General features: G+C 39.7%; 3 protein-coding genes and 1 non-coding gene across 4 annotated transcripts; all 4 read left to right on the plus strand.

Annotated features, from left to right (window-relative positions):
* The first annotated feature begins 1,101 nt into the window (after window positions 1-1,101).
* Window positions 1,102-5,707, plus strand: LOC126796389 (calcium-dependent protein kinase 1). Its single transcript, XM_050523215.1, has 8 exons — window positions 1,102-1,811; window positions 2,192-2,335; window positions 2,486-2,638; window positions 3,261-3,376; window positions 3,542-3,709; window positions 4,135-4,262; window positions 4,398-4,497; window positions 4,940-5,707. Exons 1-8 carry the CDS (start codon window positions 1,166-1,168, stop codon window positions 5,021-5,023), a joined length of 1,539 nt encoding a protein of 512 aa, XP_050379172.1. The 5' UTR covers window positions 1,102-1,165; the 3' UTR covers window positions 5,024-5,707.
* Window positions 5,708-7,009: 1,302 nt separating this feature from the next.
* LOC126793810 (potassium transporter 3) lies at window positions 7,010-11,308 on the plus strand. The gene is made up of 9 exons (XM_050520441.1): window positions 7,010-7,153; window positions 7,291-7,534; window positions 7,635-7,883; window positions 8,023-8,073; window positions 8,383-8,643; window positions 8,721-8,773; window positions 9,106-9,220; window positions 9,348-9,599; window positions 9,705-11,308. The coding sequence occupies exons 1-9, from the start codon at window positions 7,151-7,153 to the stop codon at window positions 10,799-10,801; spliced, it is 2,325 nt and encodes a 774-aa protein (XP_050376398.1). The 5' UTR covers window positions 7,010-7,150; the 3' UTR covers window positions 10,802-11,308.
* An 888-nt stretch (window positions 11,309-12,196) lies between these two features.
* LOC126793900 (uncharacterized) lies at window positions 12,197-14,843 on the plus strand. Its single transcript, XM_050520531.1, has 4 exons — window positions 12,197-12,631; window positions 12,732-12,887; window positions 13,731-13,802; window positions 14,149-14,843. Exons 1-4 carry the CDS (start codon window positions 12,476-12,478, stop codon window positions 14,815-14,817), a joined length of 1,053 nt encoding a protein of 350 aa, XP_050376488.1. The 5' UTR covers window positions 12,197-12,475; the 3' UTR covers window positions 14,818-14,843.
* A 655-nt stretch (window positions 14,844-15,498) lies between these two features.
* On the plus strand, window positions 15,499-15,582 carry TRNAL-CAA (transfer RNA leucine (anticodon CAA)). The gene has a single exon. It is a non-coding gene; the product is annotated as a tRNA-Leu (tRNA).
* Window positions 15,583-16,515: the final 933 nt, after the last annotated feature.

Below are 16,515 nucleotides of genomic sequence, written 5' to 3' on the forward strand. Positions count from 1 at the left end.
GCTAAGTCCGTCATGTAGGTCATCTGGTCAGTCCAAGTCTTCTTTCACGTCTCATGTGAGCCGTTATTGATACTTATTCGCTGAAGATATGAAATATTAATAAAATCATTGATTAGAGAATTCAATTTTTAGAGTCACGGTACAAAAAGAGGTGACGGGAAATGAAAATCGAAAGAGGAGGGAGGAGTTATATGTACTGGTTTTGCATAATGAAGTGAACTTTTAATATAGTGCTAAATTAATGAGTGAGGATTTAGAAAGAGAGAGAGTCATAAGTTTTTTTTGTTTGAGATGAGAGAGACCGCAAGATTGATTAGATCAATTAGGTTTATGCTGCTTTTAGTTTTATTTTTTTTTAAATAATAAAAGTAAAAATATACCAAACGATGACGTTGACCGTTGACTTCAAGTTATTCGGGTCAGTTCGGTTTTGTTCGATTTATGAGGGACTAAACCCAAAACCCAAAACCCAACCAAAACAAAATCGGTTCAGTTCTTTTTTTTTGTTTTTTTTTTCAATTTTCGGCCTTTTCGAATTTAATTTGGTTTCAGATATGGTTTTTTTTTTTCAGTTCTCAGCTCTGGTAGTCCACCCCTAATTGATATAGATTGGAATTGCATGGCATGAGATCAAATCAATCCATGAGAAGCACACCTCACTTTCCATAACCCTACAAACTACAAGTAATGATAATTTTTTTAACCCCATGATAATTTTTTTAACCCCAAATAATAAATTTGAAATGTGATTGTTAAGCTCATCTCTAACCCACCTAAATTAAGGACTAAAAAGACTCTCATTTAATACTTTTTATCTCCAACCCCCATAAATTAAGAATTAAAGGGCATTAAGTGAGAATGTCTAAGGGCTTAAATATCATTTTGTTAAGAGCTAAGATAACATTTTGTGTGGGTGATAAATTGATAATGTTAGTGAGGTAAATTAGTTATTGACTGTTTACACTTTGGATATTTACCCCCAAAACGTTTATCACACACTCACTTTTTGGAGCTCGATCGTAGTCAACCGGCCATGCAGTCCACTCGATTCTCTTCCAACTAGTTCTAATCACTTTCAAACAAAAGACTCTCTCTCTCTCTCTCTCTCTCTCTCTCTCTGTTGTCTCCAACATCCCTCCCTTGACCAATCGTTGACCCTCTCAAAATGGGCGGCAACTGCAGCTCCTCCGCCGCCGCCGGCGACTCCTCCGATCCCCGCCCCTCCAACGGCCACGTCCAAGTCCTCCCCCCAAATGCCGCCCCTCCCAAACCCTCTCCTCCCTCCACCGCCGCCGCTCCCATCGGCCGCGTCCTCGGCAAGCCCATGGAGGACGTCCGGTCCACCTACACCTTCGGCCGGGAGCTCGGCCGCGGCCAATTCGGCGTCACCTACCTCGTGACTCACAAAGAGTCCAAGCAACAGTTCGCCTGCAAATCCATCGCCACACGAAAGCTGGTCAACCACGGCGACGTGGAGGACGTCCGCCGTGAGGTCCAGATCATGCACCACCTCACCGGCCACCGCAACATCGTCGAGCTCAAAGGCGCCTACGAGGACCGCCACTCGATCAACCTCGTCATGGAGATCTGCGCCGGCGGCGAGCTCTTCGATAGGATCATCGCCAAGGGACACTACTCGGAGCGCGCGGCGGCGAATCTTTGCCGGCAGATGGTGACGGTGGTTCATTACTGCCACTCCATGGGGGTGTTCCACAGGGACTTAAAGCCTGAGAATTTCTTGCTGTTGAGTAAGGATGAGGACTCGCCGCTCAAGGCCACCGATTTCGGACTCTCCGTCTTCTTCAAGCCCGGTGAGGACTTTGACAATTCAGTTATTATCATGGAAATAAATGTTATAGCTTTAGTTCATTAATCATTGATCAATGCTGGTTGCGATTTCGCCATTGCTTGTGTTTGTTTTAGTTTCTAGGTTAATCAGCTGAAGTTGAGTACTCAAACGGAGAAATTTATGCCCGTAATTGCGTATTGTTCATGACTTGTATTACTCTTTGGAGAAATCCTACAATGCATATCATTCTCTAGATCATGGATCACAATGTTACTAGTCATTTGTCAATAATTAGTCTTGTGGCTTCAACTTTTAATTTTATTGTATGTGACGTGGAAAGTTGAGAACTTTTAATCCCCTTTGTTTCCAAGGAGTAAACTTTATAGTCTTCTTTGAGTGCAGGAGATGTATTCAAGGATCTCGTGGGAAGTGCATATTATGTTGCTCCTGAAGTGCTGCGCAGGAGATATGGAGCTGAGGCTGATATTTGGAGTGCAGGGGTGATACTATACATTCTACTTAGTGGGGTTCCACCATTCTGGGGAGGTATGACTTCTATTGCCAGAAAATGTAGAATTTGGTTCGGTTCTTGTTGATACGTTCCTTAAAGTTGTAGTTCTTTTTAATTTTAAGTTCTCAAAGTTGCTTCGTGGTAATTTAGAGGCACTCTTCAGTTTCACTTTCTTTCTTATGCAGAGAATGAACAGGGTATTTTTGATGCTATTCTTCGGGGTCACATTGACTTCTCATCTGATCCTTGGCCTTCTATATCTAGCAGTGCTAAAGATCTTGTGAAGAAAATGCTTCGAGCTGATCCAAAGGAACGACTAGCAGCAGTGGATGTTTTAAGTAAGTTAGTTATAAAAGTATTACTTGTTTCTGTTTCCTTAGGTTTGCAATTACGCTACATTTTCATCAGTCCCCTGGTGTCTTTCCTTCTATATCCTCCATCTTTCTTTTCCCCAATACCAGAAACACAATTAGATGAAAGAAATTTCACCAGGTCGTGTGAATTTTAATTTATGTAAAAGTAGGCACTGTGTTGCAGAGTTTATAGGTGGTATCAGGTTCTAGGATTGATGAGTTATATGATCATCTTCATGGCATCATTTTAGTGTGAGAGATGATGCTAGTGATGACAGTCTTGCCCAAGTTTTCTACCCTATATATAAATTAGGAGGGGAATCACTGGCTGACAGCATCTCCTTTCGCCCAACTTGATTTAAAAAAAAAACAAGACAGTGGATACATAGATGTGTAAAAGCTGTGGATGAATTAAAAAACCAATTGAAGAGCTCAGTTTGAATGGTTTGAATATATTTTCGAGTCATTTGGAATCGGTACTGTTATGGAAAGAGGTTTGGCCCTGCCGTAAACGAAAGAAACATTTCATCTGTTACCCCATCTATGCATTAGAGTTAGTATTTGGTTTATAATATCAATGAAGCTTACTGCTCCTTATATAATGCAGATCATCCATGGATGCGAGAAGATGGTGACGCATCTGATAAACCTCTTGATATTGCTGTTTTATCTAGAATGAAACAGTTCAGGGCAATGAACAAACTCAAGAAAGTTGCATTGAAGGTGAGAACATCTTTGTTTAGTATCAATGACATTGTCCTCATTCATGGACCGTGATTTGTGCATGCTGCTGTGTAGCCGAAGTCATTAGATTAGAAATACAACATCATTGGTCTTCTTTTGGCAACTAAGTGTGCAGTTAAATTATGCTTCCTATCAATGTTTCAGGTAATTGCAGAAAATCTTTCTGAAGATGAAATTATAGGCTTGAAGGAAATGTTTAAATCAATGGACACAGATAACAGTGGAACCATTACATATGAAGAGTTAAAAGCAGGCCTTCCGAAGCTGGGTACCAAGCTTTCTGAGTCTGAAGTGAGACAATTGATGGAAGCGGTAAATATTTCTCTTCCTCTCACTCTTAATTAGTCAATGTACCTTGAGCTTCATGATCGCAGCGTCTTTGGTAATTTTAGTCTGAAGAAACATGATGATACAAAGATAAAAGAAAGAAAAAAGTTTAGAGAGAACACAACACCTGTCCTCTTGCTTACTTTTTTTTCTTCCTAATATCTATGATGTTCTTATGAATATGTACTGAGAATATAATAGTACCTGTGATTTTCTTATGAATGTGTACTGGGAATATTTCGGAAAAATAGTAGCATCATCTTCTTATTGCATCACTCATTGTAAAGTTTAATTAATTAAAACCATCCGCTTTGTGGCTGCTTCAAACATGACATATTATGTCCATGTGCACACATAATTTGAATGATCGATTTTTATTCGACAAATTTCACATTCTTTGATTGTTTCAGGCTGATGTGGATGGAAATGGAACGATTGACTACATTGAGTTTATAACCGCAACTATGCACATGAACAGAATGGATAGAGAGGACCATTTATACACAGCCTTTGAGTATTTCGACAAGGACAAGAGCGGGTGATAATTCATTTCAAACACTAGTTATAGCAATCATTTTTTTTCTTCCTGTTATTCATATGAATATTGCTGTAAGTCTATTCCAGCCACCACTACTGAGCGTTGTCTTTTTTTTTTTTTAACCTCTGGTTTTAGGTACATCACAATGGAAGAATTGGAGCAAGCACTTAAGAAGTATAATATGGGCGATGAACAAACGATTAAGGAAATCATTGCAGAAGTCGACACTGACCTTGTATGTTTATTCTCTCTATCTTTGGGTCTGCACTCTTCTCCAATATGATTTTCAACATCATATGGAGGAAAAGGCTTTGTATTTCTGCTTGTGGTGTTGTTTAGACATAAAGACTATTGTGGATAAGTACTGGGTAAGGGGCATGAAAAAGTTACATGTTTTAATCAAACAAACCAGCAAAGTTTCAAACGATGAATCTATTACTAGAAATAATTTATTTTGCATGGAGGTAAAGACGTTTATGAAAGCTGGCCACTCCACCTCTTATTCTTAGGTCAGAAATCGTATCAGCTGACAGTTATCATCAAAACTTAATGTTAAAAAAATAACCTAGCAGGGTACTGCACTTGTTCTTATTTCTATCTGGTTTTTAAAAATCTACATGTTTCATGTTAAATGCTTCTGTCATGATTAATGTTAAAAAAAAAATTTCTATTTGCAGGATGGAAGGATCAACTATGATGAGTTTGTTGCCATGATGAGGAAAGGAAATCCTGAGTTGGTCACAAACAGAAGGAGAAAGTAAACTAAACAGAGAACTGTTTTGCTAGCTGAAGCGGAAATTTTGAGGTGACACCTCAGAGATGTTATGCTCTATACTAGTTTAATTGCTTGGGATTGCTAAAAGTCGTACACGTGCCGTCTGTCGGAAGATGTGCTCACTTTCAGTTATTTGGAGGATGATTCATCTATTCGGCCTTGTTTGGTACACGGAAAGGAAAGTGGTTCCTTTGTGGTTCCCATGGGAAGGGAAAGAGCGGGGAATGAATTTCCCAAGAGCTTCCGTTCCAATGTTTGGTATCACAAGGAAAACCATGAGAAAGTTAGAAGTTTATCAACTAAATTAATAAAATATTATGCTGTGATAGATGTAGGGAAAGAATGGAAAATCACATTGTGGAAGGAAAAACTCCCCCCCCCCCCCCCCAGTATTTTCCAAAACTGTTTCGTTTCCATTGGTATTTCCAAACGTAGGAAAGAAAGTAAGAACCCAACTTTTCTTTCCTCGAGCTTCCGTGAACCAAACGACGCCTGTATAAAGCAGATTTCTTCAGTAATTATGCCTTGCAATATGAGTTCTCTAACACGGCTCCATGAATGCAAGTACTGTAGTACGGCTTGCCCCTTTATTGGCTGTTTCATTACAGAAGGAGATTTGTGGCCTTCTCTTTTTACAACAATGCCAATACGGCAGTAACAATGCAATAGAAATAAAATTTTCTTCCTTCCATTTTATATTTATCTCAATAATTCTCAGTACATGGGAGGTGGCGTGAAGTTGAGCCTCCGAAATTGAATCAGAAACAAGCTGGTATGGAAATAAGCAATGTATTTGGATACGAAAGATTACAATATTGATCCTCGTAACTAAACAATTCATCTTAAGCTTTCGTTACAGCTTTGGTGCGAACCAGACCTTACTATGTTTTTGTTGAAGACCTTGAGTGAGCTGGTAGAGTGTCCTGTCAGCCAAGTTATAAACACCAATCCTATCATCCTCTTCATTAGTGAAATAGATGCAGTTCCCACTTCCAATTAGGGTTTTCGCTCCTATGTCGCCTATAAAGATTGCTTGCTCTCCGAGGTCATCTTCATGATCAAAGTAACCGGAATAATCCAGTATACGAATACTTTTATCTACCTTACACTTCAACACCGAAAATGAAACCTCTCCGTTCCAATTTCTATCATCAACTCACCACTGAAGGAAGTGGTCAAAGAAAAGGATGGATTGTGCATGGACCTCGTGTGGTCTTCAAGAGGTCCAACAATTAACAACTCGCCCTTGAAAGCATTAGCCTTGTCACTTCCACAGTGAGATTGAGAAAGAACCTCTATGGCCGGATCAAACACATGTACAGCGTCGATCCTCCTTCCCACCGTCACATATAACCCTCCCTCATGGAAGTGAAGGTCAGTGAAGCCATAGCCACTGTCTTTGGGCGCCGGCTATGTTCTGCAATTATCAACCAAGGCCGAAAGAGCAGGAACAATATGGAGCCCTGTCCGGAATGCCTGCTGAATAGGGAAGAGATTGCATGATGCGTGGAAATTGGGTTGCCAACCATCGAGTGGTTACACTTCTCCAACATGAACAAACAGCACCAAAAGCTAATTCTTGAGGAAGATGCTCGGACCATCTGTCGTCTGCGTTACTGATACAGTGATATTGTCACCCAAATATCACAAACCCAGAAAAGCACCATTCAACTCAAATAAAGATAAAAAAGAATTCAAGTACGGCGAAACAAATCAAGACAGTAATCGCCACAGATAGTCAAGTAATTAAGAGAATTTTCGTTTCTTTTTTTCAAGAATCTTACCAACTAGTCTTCTAGCCTCCCAGGTAAGGGGGCTTTAGGAAAAACAAAAAATGAGGATTGAAAGTTTGGTAACGAACCAAAAAAAAAAAAGGAAGGGGCATTCAACAAGAAAGATAACGAAAATAAGGAAATTACAAGCGGGACCCAGCGAAAATCCCGGCGGCAATGACCCGCCAGATTTGGTTTCCAGCTCTCCACTCCGACCCATCCCAATCCCAATTTCACTTCCCATTTTCTTCTTCTTTTCTTTTAATCCCTAATTTATTTGCTTCAGCTCCAAAGTCCCTGGTTCACTGAGCCGATCCCGGAACCTCCATCCCCGCCTGGCCATGGTGAGTTCTCGATTCCATTCCTAATTTTCTTACTTAACTGATCAAAAATACAAATTTATATATCAATTATGGGCATGTCCACCACGGTCAGAGGTTTGAAATTCATTGGCACTGTGTTGTTGTGTGTGTTATAACAGGTTGACAGTAGAGGCCAAACCAGGCGAATTCTCCGTTCGGCTTATCGGAGTTTCGGTCTGGTGTTTGGTGCATTATGCATTCCACCGTTATATGTTTACCAATGTGCCTTCTCCGCAGGATTGGTCAATCACCAATCCGAGGATGTTGTCTTTGGCGTGTTCTCCGTTATTTTCTGGACTATGACCCTGACATCGTTTATTAAGTACGCCGGTTTCGTGTTGAGCGCCAATGATAATGGTGAAGGTGGGAGAGAGCTTTTTTGTAATGATGTCGTTGTGTTTGAAGTTGGTTTGTGGTTTTTTTTTTTGTTGGGGTGTGATGTTTGGGTTGTACATTTTTGCAGGAGGGGTTATTGCGTTGTATGCTTTGCTGTGTAGAAATGCAAAGTTGTGTTTGATACCTAATCATCAAGTGGCTGATGAGGAGATCACTACTTATCGTTACCCCGGTCATTCCAGTTGTCACACTCCCAATTCGCCGTTGAAGAGGTTTATTGAGAGGCATAAAAGTGCGAGAACCTGTTTGCTTGTGCTGGTTTTGTTTGGAGCCTGTATGGTGATATGTGTTGGTATCCTCTCCCCTGCCATTTCGGGTGAGTGCTCTTTGGTTTGAGCTGTTTTATTACTAGTGTGGCTTGTACTTGATTGATTTTTAGACATGAGTGAGTGGTTTGTTGTGATGTTTGCGATATCTTCAGTATCGTGTGCTGATAAATGTAAGATTTCTTGCAGTTCTTTCATCTGTTGAAGGCATAAAATTTCAAGCAAAGAATATCCATAATGGTTAGTGTTTCTTGGCAACAATAGAATGTATCCATACATAAATCATACAAAGGGTATTCTTATTTACAAGTATTTTGCTCAGTTGCGGAATTTTTTCGCTCCTGCTCCAAGTTTCAAAGTTCTATTATTATACAATTGTAGCATCTCATGTTTTATAAGTAAGGTTGCATGAGCACTATCATGAAGCTATTAGATAGAGAGTAACCTTTAGTAAAACCATAAACACCTATTGCCGCCTATGCTGCTTTGCTGTATACTGGAAACACACAATATGCTTTTCCAGTTTCTAACACTTCTACACAATTGCAGGTGTGGTGGTGCTCATTGCGTGTATTTTATTAGTTGGCATTTTTATTTTGCAACACCGTGGTTTCCACAAGCTGGGTTTCATATTTTCTCCCATTATGATCCTCTGGATACTGCTGATTGCTGGTGTGGGAATCTACAATATAATCAAGTGGAATCCAAGCATATATCAGGCTCTTTCTCCATTTTATATTTACATATTTTTCAAGAGAACAGGGAGAGATGGCTGGATTTCTCTTGGAGGAATAATTTTATGTATTACTGGTAAGCATACCAATTAAACTTGTTTGTTCTATAACTTTTGCTTCTCATAATTGCCTAATTGTTTTTGTCAATTGCAGGAACTGAATATATGTTTGCTGATCTTGGCAACTTTAAAACAAGACCAATGCGGGTATGCAACCACTAATTCTAAATTAGGTCAGCTGTTCATATTAACCTTGGAATTTGTTTTTTGAAGTCGTGAACAGATTATAATATTTAATTATTTTATACAATTGACTACTTGGATTATCTAGCACTCTACACTTCATAAATTGGTTCTCGTTCTGCTGTTATGTGCTGACCAATAAGTCCATTCAGTTTTTACTCTGCTAACTTATTTTCTATTGATGTTACTCTACAACTTTACTCTAGCTTAGAAGTTTCTAAATATGCTTTTAATCTGTATCAGTATTGGTTTAAGGTTTTAAGGTCAAGGGAACCGCTAACTGTTGCTATGTGCAGGTTGCATTTTCTTGCGTCATATATCCATGTCTCGTACTTCAATATATGGGACAAGCTGCATTTCTTTCAAGAAATCTATCTGTGGTGTCTATGAGCTTTTATGCTTCTGTGCCAGGTAAGCTTCTATCAATTGTAAAAGGATGTTTCAAAGGATTAATCACTGTCGTGTACTTCTTCTACGCATTTACTCTTCTAGGAATCATTATTAGTAGGCTTTAAGAATTCTCATTTCTTGTTTGTAGCTCCACTAATTTGGCCTGTGCTTGTGGTTGCACCTCTTGCCGCCATTGTTGCCAGTCAACCTGTTATCTCTTCCACATTCTCAGTTGTAAAGCAATGTCATGCAATCCGATGTTTCCCACGTGTCAAGGTTGTTACAAACAGACGGATCCTTGGTCAGTTATACATCCCTGAGATAAATTGGAGTCTTATGATTCTTAGCCTGGTCATCACAATTGGTTTCCGAGACATAAATTACATAGGGCATGCTTATGGTATGTCATCTTCAAACAAGTGCTTTCAATTGTTATTCTTGGTTTGCCGATCAGTTTTATTCTTTATTATGTTATGAAAGTCTTGTCTTGCTTTCTTAATGGCAGGGATTGCATTTTTGGCTGTGACAATCATAACTACGTGGTTGACATCACTAGTCATCAACCTTGTTTGGAACCAGAGTTTCATCCTTTCTCTTTTATTTAGTTTACTTTTTGGTTCAATGGAAATCATTTACCTTTCATCTTCGCTTATGAAAATATTCAAAGGTGGATGGTTTCCCCCTGTTTTCTCTGCAATCTTCTTGGTGGTTATGTATGTCTGGCAGTATGGTATGAGGAAAAAGTATTCATACGACCTGCATAATAAGGTTTCAATGAAGTGGATACTCACTCTGGGTCCTAGTCTAGGGATTGTAAGGGTCCCTGGGATTGGCCTCATCTACACTGAGTTGGCTACTGGAGTCCCATCAACATTTACTCATTTCTTAACCAACTTACCAGCATTTTACCAAGTGATTGTCTTCGTTTGCATCAAAACTGTTCCTGTTCCTTATGTGCCCCAAAAAGAAAGGTTTCTAATCGGTAGAATTGGTCCCAAGTCTTATGGAATGTACCGCTGTATGATTCGGAATGGGTACAAAGACGTATTTAAGAGTGGAGACGACTTTGAAATTGACCTTGTGATGAGCACAGCAGAGTTCATCCAGATGGAAGCAGAAGGTTCTGAAACATCAGAAGGGTCTGTGGATAAGCGTATGGCAGTTGTGAGAACATCTGGGAAGTTTGGCACAAGATTGGTGATGTCACAATCATCTGACCCCGGAGAAAGCAGCAGTTCAAGTCCTTCAGCCCTTGTGGGCAGCTGCAAGTCACAGGTTCTGCAAGATTTACAAGCCACATATGAGAAAGAAGCACCAAAGCTCAACTACTGGCGGCGGGCTCGGTTTGGGTTGCTGGATACCAAGTACAAGGATCCGCGTGTGCGGGAACAGCTGTTGGAACTTGTGAATGCAAAGCATGCTGGGGCAACATATGTAATTGGTCACTCTTATCTAAAGGCAAAGTATAGTTCATCGTTTTTAAAGAAGTGTGCTATCAACATTGCGTTCTCTTTCCTGCGTAAAAATTGCCGGTCGCCTGCTGTCGCCTTGAACATCCCTCATATTTGTTTGATTAAGGTGGGTTCCAACTATATTGTGTGAAGCAAGCCTCTGGTGGTGCATCTTCTGAGAATGGATATGAATAGTTTGGCTGCAAATATTGCACTAGTGGCTGCTCTATCCTTAGCCTCAACCACTTGTTGTGTGTGAATAGTTTCAGATTCTTGGTGTTGGAAGATAATGATGCTCAGTTGGCATAAGCATACAGGGGCAAAGTATATCAGTCACAAGTTGGTGTTCCTATTGCTTATTAAGAGATTCTGAATAATTGAGTGCTTGCCAGAGATGTGCAGTCTGTCCTTTTGGAGCAGGATTATTATTGGTACGGTCGAAATTCAAGTCACTTAATAATAGTTTCCCTGAAAGTGGTAATTTTCTTTACCACTATAATTTTTTTGTTGCCCTAGAAGTGGTAAATTGTTTTTTGTAAACCAAAATTCAGGTTGGTTTACTTGTTAGACATAGCATTGGATTCTTATCGCTGCTTCTTTCTTTCTTTTCTATTTCCTATGAAATGAGATGCAGAGTAGGCTTGTCAACATTACAGACAATTGGGGTCTGTGTAATTCAACATTCATTGCAAAAGAAATTCATGGATGTTCATTGGTATCACCTTCTCCTTTACAGTTCAATTTGATGTGGATGTTGAAATGCTATTTGTTTGCTCTGACATTCTTGATGTTGAGATTTTTTGATCAAGTTCCATCCGACTTCACTGACCTTCACTGATTTATATAGGGAGTTGTGCATTTTGAGAACTGCCCAAGTGCTTCTTAAAAGAGGAAAATGTGGAAAGTTTTTATGAAGATTAGCATCTTTGGAGTAAAATCTTAAATATATAATGTACAAAAAAAGTGATTATGAGTATAAAGATACGTATTAAGTCGAACCTCTCAAGTGCTTTTAAAAAGAAAAAAATGTGGAAACTTTTTTTATGAAAACTAACATCTTTGGAGTAAAATCTTAAATATATGAAGTATAACAAGAGTGATCGTGAGTTTATGATACGTATTAAGTCGAACCTCCCATGATATTTCTATCATCATAAATTTGTGGATTGCACAAATAAATATTGCCAATCTCTTGAAAGACAAGCCATATCACAAGTCCCCTTGTTATAGGGTAAGCAAGAGCAACCACAAAATCATGTGCTCAACTTGAGAAGGAGAAGTTGGGTTGTGATTACTACAACCCTAAAGCCTCTACCATATTTCCTTATTAGTCTATTCTCCCTCAAGTCCAGCCAAATTAATCCTGGTCAAAGTAGAAGAAAAATAGCTTCCTGGAGAAAAGAAAACCAAAATGCATATTGAAATCATGTTTATCGTTTATTTCATGGACACCCTATTAGGCCAAATGCAATTATCCACCAACTACAAATTTCCCAGCATCTCTAGTTGAAAAGAGTGTGAAAACACCCCCAGAAATCCCAAGGAATTACCCATGAAGCCCCTATAAGACCAAGACTAGCACCAAATCCCAAACTTTCTTTCTCTTCCCCAAAAATCCCTGTTACACTCCCCAAGAATTTCCCAGTAGTTCCTTTTCTCATATCTGAGAATTGGATAAGCTCCTCTACTCCACCTCAGCCTTCAGAAAAAAAAAAACCAAACACAACTCAACCCACAGACAAGAAACAACTCCAACCAAAGTCACATCTATGTTAAGTTTCTGATGTGAAAACTGTTTGGGGGGCTTAATTTGGAGATTACCACCATGTTGAGCTCCACTTGCTCTCACTCCCTTCTCCGCCGCCCTTTCCTCCCCTCCTCTATCCCCAGAGCCCGGGTCCCGACCCGCCCCGGTGGTGGCCCGTATCCAATTTCCCGGAGTTTCAGGATCTCCGAATCTCATTCCCGGCCTTCCAACACTGTAACAAACTCGGCCCAAATTCAGTTTTTGTTTTCATACTTATGATGTCTGATAAACTCTTAACTTTATGCATGTTTTCGGGGGGTTTTTTTTTGTGCAGAGGTGGACGAGGATTTCTTGCTTTAGGCAAGAGGAGTCCTCGTCGGAGAGCCCGAAAGCTGAGTATATAGGACACTTGGTGCCGGAGGAAGTAGTCAAGCCGGAGTTTGATGGTGCCAAGGAGGTCAAGAGGGACTGGGGATTGGCTCTGAAAGAGGTGATTTTTTTTCGTGTTTTAATACTTCAACTTGATGAATGTGTTGTGTTTGGGGATGTTTAGTAATGGTTGAATGTCTGGTGGGTGCTGTTGAGTGAAGGTTCTGGGTATTAAGCTAGCTTGTTTAGGTGGAGACAACACTTGATTGAGATTATTAGGTGTGATGGATTTGGGTTGAAGGTTGGGTTTTGGAACTGACTGATTGATCCATCTGCATAATATGTGTGGTAGGTAAAGTTAGTAGTTATATATGTGATAGGATTATAGTTTGAGGTAATGATTTGACTTGATATCTGAGAGGCAAGGGTTAGGCTGATTTGGCATGTTCAGGAGCTGTACCATTTATTGGCTTAGAGCTCTCTGCCTTTCCAAGTTACAGTTTATTTGCACCTTATTTGAGTGATGAACTTCAGACTCTTAATGTGCGAATGAAAATTTTGCACTGTTTTTACTGAAACTATGATTAGTATTCTTGCTGCTTACCTCATTGAATAGTAAACATGTAGAGTAGATTGGCTGAATGGTGGGGCTTATGTATCCAGCAAACTAGACGGGTCTATATTTTGGATATAAAAACTTATCATCGTTTTAGATTTATGATTAATATGGTTATTAAGACATTAATGTAGATATTGAAAGGTGATCTCATTTTTACTAGCCAGGATCTAAGTTCAATTTCTTTGTCATTAGGCCACCCTATGAAGTGAAATTAACTGGTCTATCAACTTAGTTGTTTATGTGAGGATGGAAAGTTGTTATCATTCTGACCGGAGAATCCCTGTAGATAACTAATTGTAAACACAGTCGCATCAAGGTTTTAATTGTTAAAGGTATTAATTTCAGGCTGCAGATGCAGTGTTTAGGGCAATAAACAGTCGGTGGAGTGTACCATGGACAGCAGAAACCATATTGCAGGTAAGTACTCTTCACTTTAGTTACACATATTGTGTTGAAACTTACAGTTGTATAGGATTAGAAGATGATCAGTGATAAAAAAGAAGGAAAAAAAAAGCTGCCTATATTTATCATTTTCTTGTAGGGTGAGTTGTTAATGAAGGAAAATTAAAAAAAAAAAGGATAAAAAAAGCATCATGAACTGTGATAGTTTGCATCTAGTACCAGAGAATGACTCTTTCATTTCTTCTTATGAAAAGTGACTTGTTGTGGAATGTAATGTAATATGCGCTGGAGCTAATAGCGATGGAAACTGGAGAAGCCAAACTTATGAATTACACTGGTTAATGTGATACATGTTATGCAGGTTATGCTACTCTGGGTTTTTGCTTTCTGGTTCATAGGTTCTTGGATGGTACCATTTGCAGCTCACCTGGCTGGTTTCAACAGGGAATCATTGACATTTAGAGGTCAAGCCTTATTCAGCCTAGTGACTGATGTAACTGAAGGGCTTGCTGGTATTATGATCCTTCACCGCTGCTTATCTCATTTCCGTCCACTTCCTCCAGATTGGTTTAAATTTAGCTTGAAAGGAACATGGCAGATAGATGTTGTGTTGGGATGCCTTATGTTTCCCCTTGTCAATCGGCTATCGCAATTCAACCTCAACCTATCACCACTCTTGCCGTCCACGCCTGTCACGATATCAAGTGTGGAGCAATCAATTTTGGCGCGTGATCCAGTGGCAATGGTACTCTATGCAATAGTAGTTTCAGTGTGTGCGCCCGTGTGGGAGGAGATTGTCTTTAGAGGGTTTCTACTCCCTTCGTTGACCAAGTACATGCCTGTGTGGTGTGCAATATTGGTGAGTGCAGTTGTCTTTGCTTTAGCGCACTTCAATGTACAGAGGATGCTACCGCTTGTGTTCCTTGGGGTGGTGATGGGTGCTATATTTGCACGGTCAAGAAACCTATTACCATCGATGCTGTTGCACAGCCTTTGGAATGGCTTTGTATTTTTAGACTTAATGAAATAAAACCCAAGACCTGCACTTGTGATTCATCATTCATCGGACGAACCATCCAGAAAAAAGCCTCCCAAGTGGTTCAAATTCATCTCAAGGATTGGAGGCCTTGTGCCGACCACCCAGTTCTGTGCCATTACTGTCGATCTGGAGCCAGTTGAAGCCCACTAACTTAATGTGAAGTCACAGGGATTCTTTGAAATTCAAATCCTTTATCAAGAGGATCAGCACGATTCTTTGTTCATATGTATAATGGATAAGGGAGTTGAAGAACGATTCTTTGGTGCGACTGTGTTTACAATTAGTTATCTACAGACATTAATTTATAGAGGCATGGCTGGCTGCCCGAGTATAAAAATTAATAAGTAGGTAGCGCTGCCCATTGTGATGAAAATTGTTGTAATGTACTTGCCAAATACAGTTATACAACGAGTAGTTACTAACTGGAAATTGGAATTGGAATTGACATTAGTTTTTTCTAGTTGCTTAGTAGCAATCATAATGCACAACCCCAATTGTAATGCTTCTTTGGTCGAGAACTTGGTTACTGTATCCAAACGCGTATTGAGAATCTATAATACACAGTATACAAAATGATTGTCAATCGCATCTCTCATGCTAGCGTAGGGTTATTGCCCCAGTGGCGTCTCCATTGTTATATAAATACTTTGTTGAGAGGGATTCTAACAACAAGTCAGGATGGCGGAGTGGTCTAACGCGCCAGACTCAAGTTCTGGTCCTCTAACGAGGGCGTGGGTTCAAATCCCACTTCTGACATTTTCTTTTTCTTTGCAATTTTTATATATACAAATATTTTTCAGTCCTTATCTTCCTATCCACTTCTACACATGCTCTAAATTTCAATACTGTGAAGTGTGAATCAAGAATCAAATGAGGGAGGGACAGAGAGCTCATTGAAGGTTCAAAACTCAAAAAGTATAAATAAGCGAGCTAGGAGGATCTACGTGATTTGAGAACGACGTAGAAGTGGTTCATACTTCTTTTTTTCGATTACAGAAAGACGACATGAAGTCACCACATATAGAGTTGCAGTTGCACCATGCAGATCGACACCACGAATCTAGCTCAAGCTATATATATATATATCTACCTAGGCGTCAAGCTGCAGCTACTTGCAAAGTTGCAACATGATCCATCTGTTATATATCACGTGCAATACAGCAGCCGGCGTTTTCTTATATTCTGCCTACAGAACTTGACCTCATGCTTGCAGCTTGATTATGCTGCTGGTACTGATTCCCAGATTATATAGAATCTGCTTGCTTTCAATATCGATCTCTATCTAATTCGGGAGAAGGTCAGTTATATATATATATGGTAAAACTAAGTTATAAAGAGGCCTTTCTATCCTCGCCAAACAAGATCAGCTAAGCCTACTTGTAGTTGTGACTTGTGGGCGTACCAGTGGCGAACACAGTTGCAAATCCCATCAAGATTATGATCGTACGTTCGCCATCACAAGCTTAGGTTATCATGCATTGCATGTCTTCTGTCTGGCCGATTTGCAAGGAGGCCTAATTTTTGCTATATTTGTTTGCCAGTATATTTGTTAGCCTATACTCTAAGGCCGCAGCATAATGAACTATGTAACCCCTCTCTCTCTCTCTCTCTCTCTCTCTCTCTCCATGTAATTTCATAATTAAGCTGTCGATCACCGTTGGTTTGATTTGATGTAATGCATGCACAGTG

The sequence above is a fragment of the Argentina anserina genome, chromosome 5 (genome assembly GCF_933775445.1).
Source record: "Argentina anserina chromosome 5, drPotAnse1.1, whole genome shotgun sequence".
Lineage (NCBI taxonomy): Eukaryota > Viridiplantae > Streptophyta > Magnoliopsida > Rosales > Rosaceae > Argentina > Argentina anserina.